This window comes from Balaenoptera ricei, chromosome 9 (assembly GCF_028023285.1).
Source record: "Balaenoptera ricei isolate mBalRic1 chromosome 9, mBalRic1.hap2, whole genome shotgun sequence".
NCBI lineage: Eukaryota > Metazoa > Chordata > Mammalia > Artiodactyla > Balaenopteridae > Balaenoptera > Balaenoptera ricei.
The window spans coordinates 15,456,119-15,478,429 of record NC_082647.1 but is presented as its reverse complement, the minus strand read 5'-3'; the positions used below and the strand labels follow the sequence as shown (position 1 = coordinate 15,478,429).

The 22,311-nt window shown below is 36.0% G+C and overlaps 1 protein-coding gene across 2 annotated transcripts in view; it reads left to right on the top strand.

Annotated features, from left to right (window-relative positions):
* The window catches only part of TRIM24 (tripartite motif containing 24), a 93,894-nt gene that overhangs the window by 16,090 nt on the left and 55,493 nt on the right, over window positions 1–22,311 (top strand). For both annotated transcript variants that reach the window (XM_059933285.1, XM_059933284.1), the window contains exon 2: window positions 21,669–21,787. In XM_059933285.1, coding sequence (XP_059789268.1) covers window positions 21,669–21,787 — 119 coding nt within the window. The remainder of the gene's footprint in view (window positions 1–21,668; window positions 21,788–22,311) is intronic.

Here is a 22,311-nt window from a genome sequence, read left to right as displayed (position 1 = left end):
TAAGATTAAACATACAGTAAGCCGCATGTATTTAAAATATACAAGTTGATGAGTTTTAACATATGCAAAGATAATCTTGTATGTAAGCACAGTATAGTTACCAAATTTAGGAAATTTGACAATGATACAACACTATTATCTAATACGTAATACATATTCAGATTTTGCCAGTAGTCCCAATATTGCCTTTCAACCCAGTTGTGGGTTTTTTTTGTTTGTTTTTTTTGGATGGAGGGGATGTTGTGAGGATCCAAGATACAGATTGCCAGCACATTCCATAGAATACATTTGTGGACGAGTTCCAAAGACTGGATCTCCAACAAATCCCTCTGGTACAGCACCAAAGTGCAAGCCTCCGCTGTGCCTTCTCCACCAAAGTCTAGTATCAGCCCTGGAGGGAAAATACTTCCTTGGGCATTCTGTCTCAGCCTTAGAGGTAGTGGCTATTATGCCATATCGTATCATATCATGTCTGACATTATACCTGTATTTAGAGTTCTCTCTACGTCTTACTGACCAGTTCTTGCTAACCCAGTTCCTTCATGTGGTTAACAATTACTTATATTAAACTTCTTTTTTCAAACTCAATGTATGGTTTCTCTCTCCTTATTGTATCCAGACTGAAGCAGCATTTTGGGCATAAATGATGTGTCCTTTTCACTGCTTTACATTAGGAAATCATGATCTCATTCTGTCCCATTATTATTGATGTTGGCTTTGATCACTTGTTTAAGGGGGTGAATGCCAGATTTCTCCACCCTTAAAGATGTCTTTTCTCCCCTTTGTAATTAATACGTAACATCCTGTGAGATACTTTGGGGTCTTTGTGAATATTCTGTTCCCCAAAACTTTTTTGATGGGCATCCACAGCTGATTCATGCTTTTTTCATCAGTTATTACTGTGATGTTGCAAAATGGTGATTTTTATAACATCCCATGCTTATCGGTTGATAATTTACTGTTTCAGTGACATTTTCCTTTTCCATTTATTTATCTATCATTATGGGCTTATGAAATTTTTTATTTAATATGTTATAATCCATTTTTTAATTTTTAATTTTGATAATCAAATTGTTCCCATTTGGGTAGTACAAATCCTTCAAGTTGACATCTTGTCCTTTGACACACCCCTGTTGATTTTTGAACACTTCTTACTTTCTGGCAAACAAAGAGTTTCTAGATTCATCTCATGTTGTTTGTATACCAGCCTTAGTTGTTTCTTCAAGTATCCCCAATTTCTTATTTTGATAAAATCCAATTTATCTTATTATAATTTTCCTTTTGTGCTGTATCTAAGAAATCTTTACCTAACACAAATGTTTTCTCCTTGAAGTTTCATAATTTTAAGTTTTACTTTTAGGTCAATGATCTATTTTCAGTTAATTTTTATATGTGATCATTTTACATATGGATATTTTAATTTTTCCACCACTGCTGCTGAGAAGGCTATTCTTTTTGTACCGCACTGCCTTTGTCAAGTGTCACTTATCCATGTATGTATGGATTTCTGGCCTCTCTGTTCTGTTCCATTGATCTCTTTGTCTTTATGCCAATACCATGCTGTTGAGTCTGTATATTAATGTCTTATGCCAGGAAAACAACAGGGAAGATGTTCTGCAGGGAATTCTTATGTCTAACTGTAGAACTGAATTTAATAAGCGGGAGAAAGGGTGACAAAGTAGTATGTACTTGTTATATGCTCTGACAATGTAGATACATTACAGTTATTCAAGAACTTAAGGAATATAGTTCACATAAATCTTTCCTGAGAAAGCTATTAGAGAATAAATTTCAGACAACCAAGAAATGATTTAATAGGCTCATTGATTGCCTTATAGAAATTCACCAGGGCATCAAAGAATATTATCACTTTAAATAGATGCTGGGGGATGCAGTGCAGAGATGGTATGAGAGGAAGAAAAGAGCTAATTTCTATATTGTTTATACTAGGGAATCAGTAGACAGTATTTAAGAGAGAACTAAGGTTATATAAAGGTATTCACATAGAAGGGACCATTAGGACAAAAACCCAAACCTTTCTAGATACCAAAAGAAATATGGAAGGGGAAAAAAAAGAACAAAGGAAATAAACACAGTGAGATCATTTATATATTCTCTCTGACAGAATTGAGACCATATCAGGCATATCATTAAATGAGCTTAACTGGCTTCTTAAGAGAAAAAAGTATTTTCAGGTTAATTAACATAGTGAAAGCCACCTCTGTGCTCTATGCAAAAGATATAACCACAAAACTGAAAGACTCAGAAAAGTTAAGAATAAGAGGTTAGACAAAGATATGCCAGACAAATCAAATAAAAAGAAAACAGAGGTCACTATTTTGATGTTGCACAAGGTAGAACTCAGGCTAGAAATCATTAAAGAGGTAACATTATAAGGTTACAAGCTGCAAGTCTTAATGAAGATGTATTATTGGATACATGGATATTAATGACAACTTTGATTTTTTTAAAACTGTTTCAGGAGAGTCAATAAGAATTAGTAAAAGAAGACTTAAAATCTCAGTTGAAGATAGGTCAAGTGGACAGAAATTTTATAAGGCTATTTAAGACCTAAATAACACAACCAAAAGGAGGATCTCGTGGCTGTGTATTGCATATGGGAGAATACACCATCTTTGAAAAAGCATGTGGAGCATTGATGAAAAAATGATTTTTTGTTGACATATAAAGAAGACTCTCCAAAATTTTTCCCCCAAATAGATATAGCATTTTTGGACTAAAAATCAGTACAAAAAATTGAAAAAAAGGCCCTTCCACCTGGAAACTAACAAACATACTGCCAAACAACTCTTGGCTTAAAGTGAAAATTCAAGTAGAATTGTTAGGTTACTTGACATGACACATCAGAATCAATACATTGTAGCAGGGGTCAGTAAACTTTTTTTTTTTCTCTTTTTACAGAAGGATGGATAGTGAATACTTTAAAGTTTGCAGATCATATGATCTCTTTTGCAGCTTTCAAACCCTTCCATTGTAGTGTGAAAGTGGTCGTAGACAATATATAAACAAGTTTATCTGGCTGTTCCAACAAAACTTTATAAAAACAAGTGACAGACTGGATATGCCACATGAACATCTGTGTTATAGCCAAAGCTTTTATCATAAGAAAATTCTTAGCATCAAATGTTTACATCAATGAAAATGAAAATAAGTGAATACTCAAAAAGGTAGAGAGACAACAAAAGAAAAGAATGCAGAAGGAAAGATTTATTAATGATAAAGAGTAGGTTTTAGATAACAGAAAAGGAGTAGAAGTAATACATTAAACATGACAATATGCTTATAATAGTAGAAGTACAAATTAAAACTGTACTGAAACACCATGTTTTCACTTAATAGAATGGCAAAACTACCCCCCAAAATTTGGCATTATACTTTTTGGGTGGAACTGTGGAGAAAGTAAGACACTCAGCGGTATTGGTGGGAATGAAAAATGGTAAAACTCCTAAGGAATGGAATTTGTCAACATCCAGCAAAATGGGAAGTGCATTTCCTCACTGACCCAGCAATATTCACTTTTAGGAATACATCACAACGGTAGAATTGCAAAAGTATACAATTATGTATGTGCAGGGTTGTAGCAGCCGTGCTTGCAAAAATGAAAAATTGGAGTGACTAGCAGTAGGTAACTGGTGGAATACACTCTGATGTATTACTGTGCAGACGTAAAAGAGGAGGGAGGAAGCTCTCCATAGGCTGCTATGGAGTGAATTCCAGGATGTACGGTTGCGTAAAAAATGGCAAGATGCAGAAGACTGTAATGCTGACTTTGAAGAAGTGAAGTTGTGTCAGTGTGCGTTTCTTACCCCTGTCCACTAAAATGGCCTAAAAGCAATATCTCAGTAACAATAAGAAATAAGAGAGAGGGAGAAAGAGAAAATATTGCGCTGGCCAGAAAGTTCGTTTGGGTTTTTCCATAATGAACTTTTTGGCCAACCCAATACATGCTTATATTTTTTTAAAAAATAATAAAAATCTAAAAAATGGCTACCAGTGGAGACAAGAGGGAGTGGGGAAGGGATAGGCATGAAACCAGACCCATTTATGTACCTTGCATTGCAGTATTGATTTTTGCAACAGTATAAGAGTGTTATATAATAAAAACCAAAGTATTAGCCCCCTCCGCCCCAAAAAACCACCCCGAAACAAATGAACACGTGAATATAATCAACCGAGTACTTTTACCGACATAGTAAAGGATTTTTTTTCAACTGATTTTAAATTACAACATTAACTGTGCGTCTCTAGTATGCTATTTCCCTAAACAGAAAAATAAATTTTATATTTCATTCTGTGGCTTATTTTTAGTTATTTTCCTGGTATAGTTACTTGGAAACTTTCTATTTCATTGGCATAAAGCAAATAGATAATTATGTTAATGTCATCAGGCAAAGGAATTTGCAGGATAATGGTGAAGGAAAGTCCAGGATAGCAGCTTGCAGCAGGCTTGAGGAAGACTGGAGCTGGAGTAAGGACTTCTCAGAGGACACATCTGAGTAAACGAGAGTAAAGTTCATAGACCACTTGATACACTTGAACATACTGAAAGGGATTTGTTGGAAAGCGTAGGGCTGATTTAGTGATGAATACCTAAAAACTAAGCGAATTGTAAAATGTAGGAACTGTTAATTACTATGAACAAAATTGTTTGAGAAAGGAAATATAAATGTAATATGTTCTGTGGCTCAGTTGTGAATATTAGTGAAGGCTCATAATGGTTTGATTTAATGGAAAGCTAATAGAAATAAATGTTAGGATGATATAGAGGGAGTTTTGGATGGGGGCTTATCCATCATCTTCCATTGTACAGTTGGACAGGGGACTCCTGTTTTTTATAATAACTCTTATACAGTAATTTAAAAAGTACTTGGTGTCATGTATTAGTAGAATTAAAGAAAAAACTGGAAAGCATGATGCTAAGTCAGGGCAAATTACGTTATTTTAAAAGTAGAAAAAATTCTCTTAAAATCATACCTGTGGCAGTATTTAGTTAGTAAAAGTCAACTTGTTTAAATAATATTTAATTTGATTGTGGAAAAGTTCATTATTTATATGTTCTTTTCCTATATATTCAATGTGTGTTTTAAAGTACTAAGCTAAAAGTTAAAGCTTCTTCCTTGACTTTTTAAAGCTACCCTCCCAGACAAATTCTGTCAACTTTCCTTTTTACATCTGTCAAAAATCTTGTTCCCTTCTTTCTATCCTCTTAGTTCAGGCCTTCTCTGTTTCTTAGGGTCATTTCAGCTGCTTCCTAACTGTTCTTGCTGCTTTCTCAGTTTTGTTGAATAGATTCCACCCCCGCCCAAATTAGGACTTTTAAACTTTTTAAAGTTGTGAAGAAAACACACGTGCAGTTAACAGTTTAAGTGAACACTTATGTAACTACCACCCAGATCAAGAAACGAACATTGCCAGTACCCCAGAAGTTCCTTGTGTGTCCCTTTTTCATCACCCCTTCCTGTCCCGTACATGGAGTCGATTTGCCCGTTTATGTTAATCACTTCCTTCATTTACTTTATGGTAAATATAATTTAGCCTGTTGGGGACTTTGTGTAAAAAGAACAATATTGTTATATTTCATTTCATTTCTTGCTATTTTCATTAAGCATTGAAGGGGTCATACATGTTACTGCATATAGCTATAGCTCATTCATTTTTAATGCTGTTTAATACATTATACAAATATACCACAACTTTTCTATTGTTGCTGGGCATTTGAAATGTTGCCCATTTTGGACTTTTTAAAGCAATGCAGCTTTACATTCTTGTTAATGTATCCTGCTGTTCATATATAGGAGTCCTGAGTTTTGTTTTGTTTTGTTTTGTTTTACTGAAAAGCAGAATTCTGGGTCATGGGGTATGCAAATAGTCAATTTAACTTTTACCAACTTTCATATACCCACCAGCAGCTAACCTGTGTTCCTGTTGGCTGAGATGTGGATGCTCACCAACGTTTGGTGTTACCCTTCTTTTTATTTTTTGGCAATCTGATGGATGTTTCTTGTTAACTTCTCTGGATCTGATACGCATATTGACCATTTGGATTTCAGCTATTGTGAAGTGCTTGTTCAAGTCTCTTTCCCATCTTTATATTGAGTTGTTTATTTTAATTTTAATAGGAGTTCTTTAACATTCTAGATCCCTTCTCCCATTCTGTTTGTCTTTTTTATAGGGTCTTTTAACCAAGAGCTTGATTGATTGATTGATTGATTGATTGACTGGGCCCTTGGCAGTGAAAGCATGGAGTCCTAACCACTGGACCGCCAGGGAATTCCCAACCAAACTTAATGAATCCTCCTTTGTGGTTGTTGTTTTAAGAATCTTTCCATACCCCAAAGTAACGAAATTATTTTCCTGTTTTCTTTTAAAAGTTCTATAGTTTTGCCCTTCACATTTAGGTTTCTGGTTCAACTGCAGTTGATTTGTACATATGACAAGCGGTTGGAGTCTAGTTTCATTTTTTTACCAACTGCCCCAGCACCATTGCTGAAAATACCATCCTTTCCCTAATGCACTGCCATCCCTATCAGTTATTAGGTATTTATATATGCATGAGTCTGTTTCTCAGTACTTGTTTCTCAGCCAATTCTGATCTTTTTGTCTACTTGTCACTCCCCCAACCATTGCCACACTTTCTGAATCACTGTCTTTACAATAGGTTTTTAAAAACCTGTGTGTTTTTTGTTTGTTTGTTTTTTTGGCTGCATTGGGTCTTTGTTGTTGTGTGCGGGCTTTCTCTAGTTGCGGCGAGTGGGGGCTACTCTTCATTGTGGTGTGCGGGCTTCTCATTGCAGTGGCTTCTCTCGTTGCAGAGCACGGGCTCTTAAGCGCGCAGGCTCCAGTAGTTGTGGCTCGCGGGCTCTAGAGCACAGGCTCAGTAGTTGTGGCGCACAGGCTTAGTTGCTCCACGGCATGTGGGATCTTCCCGGACCAGGGCTCGAACCCATGTCCCCTGCATTGGCAGGCAGATTCTTAACCACTGCGCCACCAGGGAAGCCCCTTTACAATAGGTTTTGATAGCAGGTAAAACAGGTCCTTGTGTAAACCTCCCCTCCCACCATTTGTTGTTATTCTTCAGAAACATCTTTTGAATATTTTTAGCTGTTTGAATTATCATAAGAATTTTACAATCCAGTTTCAAGTTCGACAAAAAACTTGATAGGTTATTGATTGTGGAAAATTGTTTCAGTTTGGGGATAATTTATATGTTTGTAATGTTGAGTTTTCTACTCCACAGCTGTGCTATATCTCTTATTATATTTTTTTTAGTGGCTCATTAAACACTTATAATTGTTCCTGTAGGGATTTTGCACACATATTCTTAGGATTTTTCCTAGGTATTTGATAGTTTTTGATGCTGTTGTAAATGGTGTCCTATTTTAACTTCATTTTTACCTTTTTGTTCCTGGTAAATATAAATACAAATGTGTTTTAAATATGTATTTCTTTTCAGTAACTTTGTTGAATCTTACTAAATCTAATAATTTCTCTATAACTTTGTTTGGCTTTTCTACGTATATAGTCATAACATCTGTGAATAACAACACTTTTTATCTCATCATTTCCAATCCTTAAACCTTTTCTTTTTCTTGCTTAACTGTGCTGTCTAAAATCTCCAGTACACTGTTGAATTAAAGTGGTACCAGTGGTACCGTTGTCTTATTCCTGATCTCACAGAGAAAACTTTTAAATATAAGGTTTGCTATAGAGATTTTATAGATATCTTTTATAGGATTATAGGTGTTATTTTAACTTATTAAACATATAGTATATTGTTTTAATAGGCTACTGTTTATTGTATTGGTGAGGGAAGGACTCCCATCGTAAGAATGGCCCTAACCCTAGACAGATGAGATGGGCAGTAGTGTGTTAGTCACATATACTCACAACCTAGGGAGTAGGCCACTGCCTGCCATGCAAGGCCACACAGGGACAGAGTGAACAACCAGGTGCTGTGGGAGGCAGGCTTTGTATGCACTATTATGAAAGTAGGGTGCCCCCTGGTTCCCACAGGAGGATGTGATTGGCTTGTTTGAATAATTCTGTAAGCTGGCAAGGAACTGAAACCCACTATTTAAGGGTAAGCAGAAACTGTCTGGTCCCCTTGATAAAGGAGTAATTGTTTGTTAGGGGATCTTATCTGTGGTAGTAGAATGGGGAGGGATACTTGCAGTTAGGCTATCCCAATTCTGCCAGAATCGAGACAGCACAACATATAGGCCTTACACCACCTCAGTTATTCCTAATATCCACAAAAGGTTTTCGGTTTTTGTTTTTTTCCTTAATTGTGAATAAATTTTTTTTTTAATCAAACACTTCATCTAGTGAGGATAATTTTTTTCTTTAATCTATTATGTGGTGAATTCTAAGATTTAATTTTCTAATAATAGAATAACTTGCATTCCCAGGCAGAAGGCTACTTAGTGATGTTATATTATCCCTTTATGCATTGCAGAACTTGGTTAGCTAATATGTTATGATTTTTGCTTCTACGTTTATGAGAGGTGGCCTATGATTTTCCTTTTTTATATTACTTGTATGAAATTTTCTTTAGAGTTATGCGCACTTCTCTAGGTGTCAGTCCCTCCACTGAAACAATTTTAAAAAAAAGAAATACTGGAAAAAAATTACCAGAATGAACTATTTCAGACTCTGGACCTTGATCAAACACTTGAAAGAACCAGGGGAGTGCTTGATGAAGGGAGAGGCTGCTGCTCTTTGATAAGAGGGCTCCAAAAATTGGGGGTTGTATGTTTTGGTCAGTCTCACAGATCCTTTAGGGCTAGAGGGCTGGACTCTTGGCATTTGCTGAGATTTAGAGATGGTAACTCTCTCCCCTTTTGGATCCAGACATTTAAGGACATCTTTGTCAGGTTACTGGCTGGCTACCAGATAGTATGGAACAGAAACTTCAATGACCACACTCACTAGGAATTCATACACACTTTACAAAATAGTTTGGAAAAGTGACAAATGGACTGCTCCGGCAATCAATGAGCAAAGCTCAGCAATCCCTGAGGAGTGGGAAAATTAGAGTTCTAGAGTTACCATAATAAACAAGATCTTTTTGAGTTTATCTTGCTCGGAGTTTGTTGAGTTTCTTAGACGTGTATATTCATGTCTTTCATCAAATTTAGGAAGTTTTTAGTCATTATTTCTTCAAATATTTTTTTTCCTGCCCTTTTCTCTCTCTCTTCTTCTGGGACTGCCATGATTTGTATGTTGGTATGTTTGACGGTATCTCACAGGTCCCTCAAGTTCTGTTCATTTTTCTTCAAAACTACTTTTGTAAAGCCTTCCTTCTTATGTGTGTTACTGACCTGTTATCTCAGCCTACGACCTCTTAGAGGTTTCTTTAAATGTGTAGATTTATTTATTTATTTATCTTTGGCTGCATTGGGTCTTCATTGCTGCATGCAGGCTTTCTCTAGTTGTGGTAAGTGGGGGCTACTCTTTGTTGCGGTGCGCTGGTTTCTCATTGCGGTGCCTTCTCTTGTTGCAGAGCACAGGCTCTAGGTGCGCAGGCTTCAGTAGTTGTGGCATGGGGGCTCAGTAGTTGTGGCACATGGGCTTAGTTGTTCCCGGCATGTGGGATCTTCCCGGACCAGGGCTCAAACCCATGTCCCCTGCATTGGCAGGCAGATTCTTAACCACTACGCCACCAGGGAAGCCCCAAATGTGTAGATTTAAAAGTGTGTATACCTCTTTAAATGTTCTGATATGTGCTGCCAGAGAAGCAGCTGCAGCCCAGGGGAGCTGAATAAAGCCAAGCATCTCAGCTGACCCTCAGGGAACCCCCATGCTAACTAAATCACGTAATCCCCTAATTTTTGAGTACAAGATCCTGTCCACCTGGCACTAGCCAGCCACTTCAGGGATGTGGGCTGCTGTCCCCACTTTGCAGCAGAATTAAGGAATTGGGCATGGTAGCTGGTTCAAGCAAGCAGCCCTCTTACTGAAGTACAGCAGCCCCTTCCTTCATTAAGCTCTTCCCTGATTGCTGTAAACGTCTGAACCAGTTTCAAAGTTCTGGAATAGTTGATTCTGATAGTTTTTTCCAGCTTAATGGTTGTTTTCGTAGAGAAACCAACCCCCCAAGCTGCCTTTTTTTAATGACATCCTTTGCTGCCATTTTTGCTACTTTAAAGTAAATCCCAGATTTGGCATTTCATCCTTAAATAGTTTAACTTGCATCTCCAAAAAATAAGGAAAGTAACCTTGATAATCCCAATATCATTATTAGCATGGACAACTAAAATAGCTATTATTTCCTAGTGTTCTAGTACAAGTCCATCTTCACATTTACCCCCCAAAAATGTCCTTTAAGCTGTTTTGTTCAAACCAGAATCCAGTCAAGGATTAGCTATACAGCATGATATTTGGATATCATGTTTCTTAAGTCTGTCTTAATCTAGAATAGTTCCTAGAATAGTTCCATCTTCTATCTTCATTTCTGTAATTTGTACTTGGTGGAGAGAACCAATCAGTTAGATTATAAAATATTTTGCATTCTTGATTTGTGTGGTGTTCCCTCATAGACTTTTAAAGTCATTCCTCTCAACTAGTAGTTTAGTTGATTAAATTCATGTTAAACCTGGTTAGGTAAGAATACTTCATAGAAGATGCTATATACTATGTATATAGTAGTTTGCTAGTTTTTGTGTTTGAAAAAAAGTATTTTTGCAAAAAACTTTTGTGGACAGAAAAATAAAGTTACTTAGAAGGATAAACCACAAACATGGTTTAATAAAAATGGTTACCTATAGGAAGTGGGGTAGATGGAATGAAATGGATAAGAGGGATAGGGATGGGAGTGAAATCTGGTATACTTTCTAATATAGTTTTTGACTTTTGAACCATGTAAATATTTTACATATTCAAAAATAATTATATTCCAAAATAAAAAAGTAAACTTTTAAAACTGAAAATATTATTTCTTTATCTAAAGAAACTAAAACAGCTTGGAATAGAAGTTGTGAGAGTGGATACCCTTGCCTTCTTCCAAATCACACCAGAAAGCATTTCATCATTAAATATGTTAGGTGTAGGATTTTCATACATGGTCTTTATCAGGTTGAGGAAGTTTCATTCTATTTCTAGGTTGCTGAGAGGTTTTTTTTAAAATCTTGCATGAGTGTTGAAATTTTCAAAGGTGATCATATGGCTTTTTTCCTTTATTTTGTTAATATAGTGAATTACTTTAATTGATTTGAATGCTCAACCAACCCTTCACTTCTGTAATAAACCCTACTTAAATGATGTATTATCAATTTTATGTATTCTGAATTTGATTTTCTGATATTTCATTAATGAGATATTGGTCTGTACTTTTCTTTCCTTGATTTTAATATCAGGGTAATATTGGCCTTATAAAATGAGATGGGAAGTGTCCCTCCTCTATTTTCTAAAAGAATTGTTTAGAGTTAGTATTATCTTTAAATGTTTGATGGGATCCAGTGGTCCCTTTTAGGTCTAGACTTTTCTTTATGGGACAGGTTTTAAGTACGAATTCAATTGTTTTAATTGATATATTCAGGTTTTCTGTTTCTTCTTGAGAAATTATGATAATTGTTTCTTTTAAAGAATCAACACATTTAGTCAAGTTGACAATATTCCCATACTTCTTTAAGCTCCATGGAATCTGTAGAAATGGCCTCTTTTACTTTTGATTTTGGTCATTTTTTTTCTTTTTCCTTGATCAGTCTAGCTAGAGGTTTATTAATTTTTCCCCCACCCCCAAGAACTGGCTTTGGTTTCATTGATTTTTTTTTTTCTTTATTGCCATTTTCTTTCTTCTTCATTGTATTCTGCTCCCTATAATTTCCTTCCTTCTACTTTTTTTGGTGGATTAATTTGCTCTTCTGGCTTCTGGAGGAGAATGCTTAGACCATTGGTTTTTAGACCTTTCTTCATTAACACATAGGTTGGTTGGAAGTAATTTGTTCAGTTTCCAAATATTCGGGGGTTTTCCAGTTCTCTCTGTTACTGATTTCTAAGTTTATTTCATTGTACTCATGGAACATATTTTGTGTGTTTTTAGTTCTTTTAACCCATACTTGGTTTATTGCCCAGCGTATGTTATATCTTGGTGAATATTCCATTCACACTTTAAGAATATGTATTCTGCTAAGATTAGGTGTTCTTTAAACATCAATTGGATCAAGTTATTTGATTCTTTTGTTCAAGTCTTTTATGTCTTGACTGATTTTCTGTCTACTGCTCTATTGATTACTGAGAGGAGAGTTAAAATCTCCAACTATCATGTGGATTTGTCTGTTTCTCTTTAGAGCTGTATCAGTTTTTACATGATGTGTTCTGACATGTTAATTAGGTACTTGAGCATTTAGGATTATATGTCTTGGTGAGGAATCAAGCTCTTTATCATTATACACTGTCCTCACTTTATATCTGGTAATAGATCTAGTTCTGTAGTCTGCTCTGTCTGATATTATTATAAAGTCCTCGGGGTTTCATATGCTTATTATTTGAATGTGTATCTATTTCCATCCTTTCATTTTTTTAAACCTGTGTGTGTATTTAAATTGGGTTTCTTGTAGGTAGCATCTAATTGGGTCTTTTGTTATATTCACACCCATATGCTTAAGTAGCAAGCCATCAATGGTATTGACAGGACCATGGACAGAGCACTATTTTGCATTATATAGATCCTCTCCTTTTTCTCCCATGGATGTTGAAATATAGTTGCCTGACTGGTGGTGCTCCATCTCATGGTCCTGTCCTTCAACTCTCTTATGTCTGTGATCCACAGTGTGTAATAAGAGGCTTTGAAGCCACATACATCTCTTTTATGGAGATGGGCAGTCAAAGAGTTGCCAGCCATTCCTAGTACTTAATGTCAAAGCATAAGCCCTGCATTATGCTTAGGTTTAGACACTAAAACTTCACAAAGGAGATAGTAAATCATATTTACATCTCAAAACCCCAAAACTGTAAATATTTAATTTGTAGAATAAAAAGAATAAAACCAGATCCTAGTAAGTTTAAGTCCAGCTACTTTTATGAATGTGTAATTTATGATCTATCATTAATCTCTTACATCAGTCATGTTCTTATGACCTTATAATTATCTAAACATCTTTCATGATTTCATTTGGCAAGCACAGAAACTTACATATAACTTCAACAGTCCTTTTCCTTTAAAATACAGATAAATATAATACTGAATTGTTAGTTCTTTCAACTTGATTAATAAATAGTTGATTTCCTTGTTTAGCTTGTTCCCAGCACATATTCTGGCAACGGCAAAGAGAAGCAATTTGTAGCATTTGTACTAGTCTGTTTGCTTTACTATTTCTCTTGAATTAAAGTTGACTCCCTGCTTGCCTTTCAGATTTCAAATTTTCCCTTTTCAAAAATGGGAATTTTATTATGTTTCTGCAGTATCCCCACCCTTTCCAGGATAGTGTGTCAAAGAATCACTTTCTTCATATAGGCATTCAGGTATTTACTGCATAATATGCAGTGCCTTATTTTTTCTTCTACTGACAAGGTACATCTTGAGCTTGGGAATGAAGTATGGGTAAAGATGCAGATTTGAGATTTACCAACATTTGGCCTCATTGTTCCTTGTTAGGCTGAGGTACCTCTATGACTCAGAGTTCATTTGTGTAAGTCTTAGTAGATGATTTGAGGGAATGAGGTAGGTGAGGTTGTGCTGGTCCTTATCTGATTTTAATTGGGGGCACAGTATGATGTACAGGTTTACCAGGTACCAACCCAACATCATTAGGCCCTTTTTATACATTTATTAATATAATCCTTATAACAGTTCTGCCTCAAATTTGTTCTGTTGAGCATGGAATATTTAGCACTATAACCGGAGCACAATAAGTTCTCAATATGGTAACCATTATCATGATTATCATGTACTGTTACTTTACAGAAGAGGAAATAGAGGCTCAGAAAGATTGTTTAGGGGATATAGAACAGTCAATAAAGAGGAACAATATAGGTCTATATAGCTTTAAAGTCCATGCTATACCCTTTTTATTTAAATAGTTTCCATGTAGAATGTATGTAAGATGTGTACGCAGAATTCAAATTCCAGAGTTGCCAGTTAGTAGTTGAATGACCACAGGCAAGTCATGGTGCTCAGTTTCCTGATCTGTAAAATGGAGATAATACTTAATGCACTAGAGCTGAGTAGCTGCTTACTGGTCCTCAGGCTCTGTTTTAACCCTAGACTGGGCATGAGCTTTCATTGGCTTGCAACCTATTTATCGCCATGTGCTCTTAGGCCTTGGAAATGGTTTGGTTCAGGAAAGATAGATGGGCTTGAAATTAGTATTGGAGGGGAGCTGCTTATTCTTTCCTCCATCCTAGGCATAGCCTAGCCACTATCCAGAATTTTGTGTTAATCATTCCCTTGTTTTTCTTTATAGTTTATCAGCTATATATGCTTTCTTATATATTATTTTTGAACTTTGATAGAGTATAATACATATTCTTCTGGGACTTTCTTCACTTAACATATTTTTGAGGATTCGGCCATCTGTAACTTACATGCATTGATTTCATTGCTGTATAGTGTTCTATTATTTGAATATACCACAGTATTTTTGTTCTGTTGATGGACATTTGGATTGTTTCTAGTTGTGGACTTTTCTGAAAAATGGTGCTATGAACATTGTTGAGCATGTTTCCTGATGCTGAAGAGTTTCTCCATGGTGAAACTGTGGATCACAAGGTGTGTGCATCACTAAGGGAGTTCATTCACTCATTCACCAAGTATTTATTGAGTACTGCTATGTGCCAGGTACATGTTTAGGTGCTTTGGAATATCTGTGAACTAACCAGACAATTTACATTTTACTTGGGATAGCCAGACAATAAACAATAAATATAAATACATGAAACTGAAGGATAACTGCCAGAGAGAAAAGAATTAGAGCAGGATTAGGGGAATCTGTTGTGCAGGAAGGTGGATGGGGGTGCAGGTATCATCAAAGGTAACATTTGAAAGCAGACTTAAAGGAGGCTATGCACCATTTAAAATATTTTCAACCCACTAAATAACAGAAAGAAACAACCATGGCCATTAAGTACACAGTGATGAATGATTGAAGAAAATATCTACACACTTCTCACAGAATTATTTTTCTTTAGTTAATCAGATTTTAATCACTCTAATTTCTAGAAGGATATATTCCAGATGCTGATCTCCACCAGTCTGTATAGAGGAACTTTAAATGTGCTCAGACTGGAACAGAAATTACATTTTCCCACTAACATTTTATGGGTAACAAAGTATTGTTGAACTAACATTTATTTGAGTTTAAATTCATTTAGGTCAAACTCACCACCATACATAAATGGGATTCTTTCTTTTTGTTTTAAATGTCTTTATTAGAGTATAATTGCTTTACAATGTTGTGTTAGTTTCTGCTGTACAACAAAGTGAATCAGCTGTATGTATACATATATCCCCATATCCCCTCCCTCTTGAGCCTCCCTCCCACCCTCCCTATCCCACCCCTCTAGGCTTCACAAAGCATCCAGCTGATCTCCCTGTGCTATGCAGCAGCTCCCCACTAGCCATCCATTTTACAACAAATGGGATCCTTAATTCGTGGACTAATATCCTATCTGTCAAAATGATGCAATCTGTGAACCCATGGCTTTCTAAGACATTTTTGTAAAGTGTGGTAGTACACTGCACTCTGGGGTCAGTCAGCCATGGGTTCAAATCACAGCTCCACTATTGTGTGACCTTGGTCACGTTAATCAGATTCTCTGATCTCCATTTCCTCATCTGTATGAGGATAAAGCAGTACATATAAGGAGAGCACTAAATAAATGTTCTTTTTAGTTTTTTTTTTAACTTTTTATTTTGAAATAATAATAGATTCATGGGAAGTTACAGAGAGATCCTTTGTACCCAGTTTTTTCCATTGATTACTTCTTATATAATTACAGTGCAATATCAAAACCAGGAAATTAACATTGTTACAATAGTGAGTATAGTTCTAATGCAAATTTATCACATGTGTAGATTCATATAACGTCACAATCAAGACGCAGAACTATTCCATCACCGAAGCTCTCCCTCTTGTTACCCCTTTATAGTCAAACCTACCCTCTCTCCCCACACCCCATTGTCCCTAATTTCAGGGAAAGTAGTAGTCTGTTTCCCATCTCTGTAATCTTGTCATTTTGAGAATGTTATGTAAGTGGATCATTCATAAGACCTTTGGAAATTGGCTTTTTAAAAAACTCACACTAATGCCCTTAAGATCCATCCAGTTTGTTGCATATATCAATAATTAGTTCCCTTTGATTGGTGACTGTTATCCCATGGTATGGATGTACCACAGTTTATTTAACCATTAACTTATTTACGGAGATTTAGGTTGTTTCAAGTTTGGGGCTAATATGAATAACACTGAATTCCGATATTTGTGTTCAGATTTTTGTGTGAACCTAAATTTATTTCTGCCCAGGAATGAGATTGCTGATTCATACGATAAATGTTATGTTTAGTTTTTTTGAGAAACTGCCAAACTGTTTTCCACAGTGGCTCTATTATTTTACATTCCCAGTGGGAATATATAAGAGATCTAATATCTCCACATTTTTTGTCAACATTTGGCATTGTCACTACTTTTTATTTTAGCTGTTTTAATAGCTTTGTGCTGGTATCCCATCATGATCTTAATTTGCATTTATTTACCTGATGGCTAGTGATGTGGAACATCTTATGTGCTTATTTGCCATGTGCATATCCTTATTGATGAAGTGTCTCTTCATGTCTTTTGCCCATTTTCTAATTGGGTTTCTGTTTTTTTTCAGTTTTGAGAGTTCTTTATATATTGTAGATATGAATCCTTCGTCAGATCTGTGGTTTGCAAATATTTTCTCCCAGGGTGTAGCTTGTGTTTTCATCTTCTTTATAGGTCTTTTGCAGAGCAAAAGTCTTAAATTTTGATGAAATCAAATTCATCCGTATTTTTCTTTTATGGATTGTCTTTGATATATCTAAGACCTTCAGCAAGTCCTACGTCCTTAAGATTTTTTCCTGTTTTCTTCCAAAGATTTTATAGTTTTATGTTTTATATTTAAATCTGATCCACTTTGAGCTAATTTTTATATAAAATGTGAAGGTTAGGTTGAAGTCCAATTTTTGCCTATGAATACCCTGTTGTTTCAACAATTTGTTGAAAAGTCTTTCCTTCTTCCAATGAATTGTTCTCATACTTTTTGTCCAAAATCAGTTGCGCTTACTTGTGCGGGTGTATTTCTGGGTGCTGTATTCTGTTCCATTCATCTGTGCATGTATACTGCCAATACTACCCTGTCTAACTCACTATATGTAAGTCTTAAAATTGGATAGTGAGTCTTCTCACGATATTTTTCTTTTTCCAGACTTGCTTTAGCTATGCTAGTTCCTTTCCTTTTCCACATAAATCTTGGAATAACCTTGTCTATATTTACAAAGAGATCTAGCTAGGATTTTGATAGGAATACACTAGCCTATAGATCAATTTGGGGAGAATTGACATCTTTACTGTGATGAGTCTTCCAATCCATGAACACAGTATATCTCTCATCAGCATTTTGGACTTAATCAGTATAAAGATGCTTTTGCACCTCTGTCAAAAATCAGTTGGCCCTACTTGTATAGGTCTGTTTCAGGTCTCTATTCTATTTCATTCATCTGTGTGTCTATTCTTTGGTCAATAACAGGCATTCCTGATTACTGTTGCTATATAAGCCTTGAAGTTGGATAGAGTGATTCCTCCACTTTATTCTTCTTTCCATTATCGATTCAGCTATTATAATGCATTTGCCATTTATTTATTTATTTATTTATTTATTTATTTATTTATTTATTTATGGCTGCGTTGGATCTTCGTTGCTGCGCGTGGGCTTTCTCTAGTTACAGCGAGCAGGTGCTACTCGTCGTTGTGGTGTGCGGGCTTCTCATTACAGTGGCTCCTCTTGTTGCGGAGCACGTGCTCTAGGCACGCGGGCTCAGTAGTTGCGGCATGAGGGCCTAGAGTGCACAGGCTTCAGTAGTTGTGACCTGTGGGCTCAGTAGTTGTGGCACATAGGCTTAGTTCCTCCGCGGCATGTGGGATCTTCCCGGATCAAGGATCGAGCCCGTGTCCCCTGCATTGGCAGGCAGATTCTTAACCACTGCGCCAACAGGGAAGTCCTTGATTTGCCTTTTAATATAAATATTAAAACAATATTGTCTACATCTACAAAAAAAATATTGTTGGGTTTGTATTAGGAATTCTGTTAAACTGGTAGATCACATTAAGGAGAATTGACCTCTTTACTACATTAATTATCTCTATACATGAACGTTGTCTCTCCATATATTTAGATCTTTTTTGATTTCTTAATTTTGTAGTTTTCAGCATGCCAGTAATATACATGTTTGTTAGTATTTCATTTTGTTTAGAGCTGATTTCCATGTAGTTAAAAGGCTGTTCAAATTATTTCATATTTGTTTGTGCCTTTTGAGGAATTGGTCCATTTTACTTATATTGTCATTTTGTGTGAGTAGTGTTAATACTTCTCTGTCATTCTTTGGCTGTCTGCATGGTCTATAGTGATATCCCCACTTTTATTCTTTATGTTTGGTAAGTTGTGTCTTCTCCTTTGTCTTTGTCAGTCTTGCTGGAGGTTTGTTAATTTTATTGACCTTTTTGAATAATGAGCTTTTTGTTGAATTGACTTTTCAGTTTTCAATTTCATTCACTTCTGCTCTTATATTTATTATTTCCTGCCTCCTGTGAGGTAAAGGTTGAAGTCTAAGTTTCCCTTGCTGCATCCTTTGATATCCTGAGAGGGAGGCCCTCCTCCTTACTGGTCAATGGTGTGGAAGTTGATGCTCCCACCAGGCCTCTGTTGATACCTCCCTGGCTAGTAGGGGTATGGGTGCCTACTTACTGCTTCCCATGTGTTCTTCATTGACACATCTAGGGAGTGGGGATATAGGGGCGAGGGAGGTTACTGGTAAATAGTGATAAAAGTCCAGACTTTCCACTACCCTTCAGCATGGAGGTGGAGGGGTACCTCATTACTGTCCTGGAGGTACAAGCTCAGGCTCCTCACATAGTCTCCACTGACACTACTGGGGGCCTCATTACCACCCAGTGAGGACCAAAGCCCTAACTCCCCCCAAGGCTTCTCTGACACAGCCAGCAGGAGATGGTTGGGGCACCTGGTTTCTGCTTGGCCAGGGTAGAAGTCTAGGCTTCCCATTGGGTCTCTGCTGGTGGGAGAGGAAGCACATTTTTTTCTGTGGTGTTTTGCTGTAGTAGTTTTCCTTCTTGCCAGGCTGCCCTGTTCCTGTCCTCTGGATAGAGGGAGCAGGCTTTTGTGGACTTTTTTTTGTTGACACCTGTTGATATTCCTGAGATGGTAGCTTCATGAGCACCTACTTTGGCATATATGAGGCTAAAAGAAAACCCAGGAACTCACCATTGTCATTCCTTGGGTCCTGAGGTCTCTAGACAGTCTGCCTCCTGTCTACTTTTCTCAGTTTTATGTAGAATGTCTAGAGTCTTTAGCTCTACTTATCGGGAATAAGGAAAAACATGTTTACTCAATCTTTCTATTCTGTGAAATGCATTGTCACATTTTTACAGGTTTTAATTACTAATTTCTTGTCAGTGCTATGTGTCAGGTATATCTTCCCCCAATCGGGGGCTTATCTTCTCACTTTCTTCATGGTAATCTTTTGTCTAACTGTAGTTCTTTAATGAACTTATTCATCTTTCTCTTATGCTCTTGCTCTTTGTTTCTTGATTGAGAAATTTATTCCAGCTCTAAGGTTACACAGATACTCTCCTGTATTTCCTCTTGAAAGTTTTAAAGTTCTAATCTATCCTATCCAAAAGAATTTTTTTTGAATTTTATTTTATTTTATTTTTTTATACAACAGGTTCTTTCTAGTCATCTATTTTATACATATTAGTGTATGTATGTCCATCCCAATCTCCCAGTTCATCCCACCAGCACCCCCACCCCTGCTTTCCCCCCTTGGGGAATTATTTTTTGAATTAAGGAGAGATCTGATTTCATCCTTCTCCCACTGTAGCGAACTATAGCACCCCTTTTCCACCAATTTCTAGTGCCACATCTGTCTTGTGTTTCTGGTATGTATATTCTGTTCCATTTTTGTTTATCCTTTCATAAATATCACACCATCTTAATTACCATAGCTTTATATGTTTACTGTGTTATTTGATAGACATGTTCCCCCAGCTTGTCAAAACTCTGTTGCAATCCCTGTTGGTATTATTATTAAAAACTGCATTGAATGTATAGACGTGTCTGGGGAGAACTGGCATCTTTACCATCAAGAGCATGGTGTTTTCATTACTTAGATTTTTTTTTTTAATGATCCTAAATATAGCTTAACATTTTTCTACACAATGGCCTTATACATTTAAAAAAATTTACTACTAAGTACTTTTTTTTGTTGCTATTGTAAAATAGTTTTTTTAATTAAAATTTTTGTTTATTGCTTGTATATACAAATGAAATTGACCTTTGGATTACTTTGTGTTCATTCTTATGCATTTCATTTTGAAAAAAAAAATGTATCTGGGAACCTTACTGCAGTCTCCTTGGTACAAATTACTGCATCAAGTTTATATTACATTTTTTAATTTAATTAAAAATTTAGATTTTAATTCATTCACAATTATTATTTATTGTTTTACCAAGCACTATGAAAGATTCACGCCCCCCCCCACCCAAAAGGAACACTATTTGCACTTGTTAAAGGAAGCAGATTGTGTTTCTGAATCGAGATTCGGAACAAAACAAACATAAACAAAATGGGTATGTCTGTGTTCCACTTTCAGAAATCCTGATTCCATAGGTCCAGAGAGAACCAGAACTCTCCTTCTTTTAAAGTCTCCATATGATTTTGCACATCTCTGTTTGAAAAACACTGTGAGAGAAGTTGCTAAACAATAAAAAGAATAGTCAAAAGGATATTTATTTGGAAGGATATCTCATTTAAAATTATGAGCATTTATTCATCATTTAATATACTAGTGTGGGACATATACACATACACACCACATGTATACACACACGTGTGGGTGCACACACACATATAAAATCCCTATATATACATAAATTGAATTGCTTTGTGTTAAGTAATAGGTATGAATTTGAAGAGAGTGGACATTCACAGAATCCATTCACAGTTTGGATGAGAGGTGTTGGGTTAGGACTCAGTATGTTTGTATTAAAACTTAGAATGTGAGCTCATGGATGTAAAGAACAGAATTGGTGGTTGCCTGAAGTGGGAGTAGGGGATGGGTGAAATGGGTGAAAAGGGTCAAAAGGTAGAAATTTCCAGTTATAAAATGAGTAAGTCATGGGGATGTAATGTACAGCATGGTGATTATAGTTAGGAATACTGTATTGTATATTTGAAAGTAGCTAGAGGAGTGGATCTTAAAAGTTCTCACCACCAGAAAAAAAAAATTGTAATTGTGCATGGTGACAGATGTTAACTGAATTTTTGTGGTGATCATTTTGCGATATATACAAATATCAAATCATTATGTTGTACACCTTAAACTAATTTTAATGTTATGTCAATTATACTTGAATTTAACAAAAAACAACTTAGAACACAATTTTGTCTTTCCCAGTGGGAGTCATTCGATGTCCAGTTTGCAGCCAAGAATGTGCCGAGAGACACATCATAGATAATTTTTTTGTGAAGGACACTACTGAGGTTCCCAGCAGTACAGTAGAAAAGTCTAATCAGGTAAGTGTATTAAGTCTTGAATCTTTTGCCTCCTCTTAATGAGGCAGCCTGAAATGCTGGAGAACTTACCATGCATTCGGTTGGTTTGTCTCAAACATATCTTTTAATTAATTTCAGATGCCCCCTTCACCTTGCTTGGTTTTCTTTTTCCTTCCTTTTAACATATTTGCTGGATAAACTGGGTTGTTAGTCCAGTAGAGTTAGCCTTATTCTGAATTTTGCTGACCTCTCCTTAAGTCATTTAACATGCTTCCCTGTCTCCTGTATTTTGTGTAAACTGGTGATAAAAATGTAGAGGCTGTTTCATAAGAATACTTTCATCCATATGTCTGTGTGTATTTCAAGCAGGAAGCTTATGATGTTTGGTTGTCTTTTTCCTGATGTTAATGGCGTTAATGAGCACTGCCAAGATTCCATATTTCATTAGGACTTTGAAAAATGGTGACATTTTCTTTCTATCATTCCCCTTTATTTCTCAACTGGAATAGAAAGAAAAAAGCTTCCTTCTTCTATTCTTAGGTTAT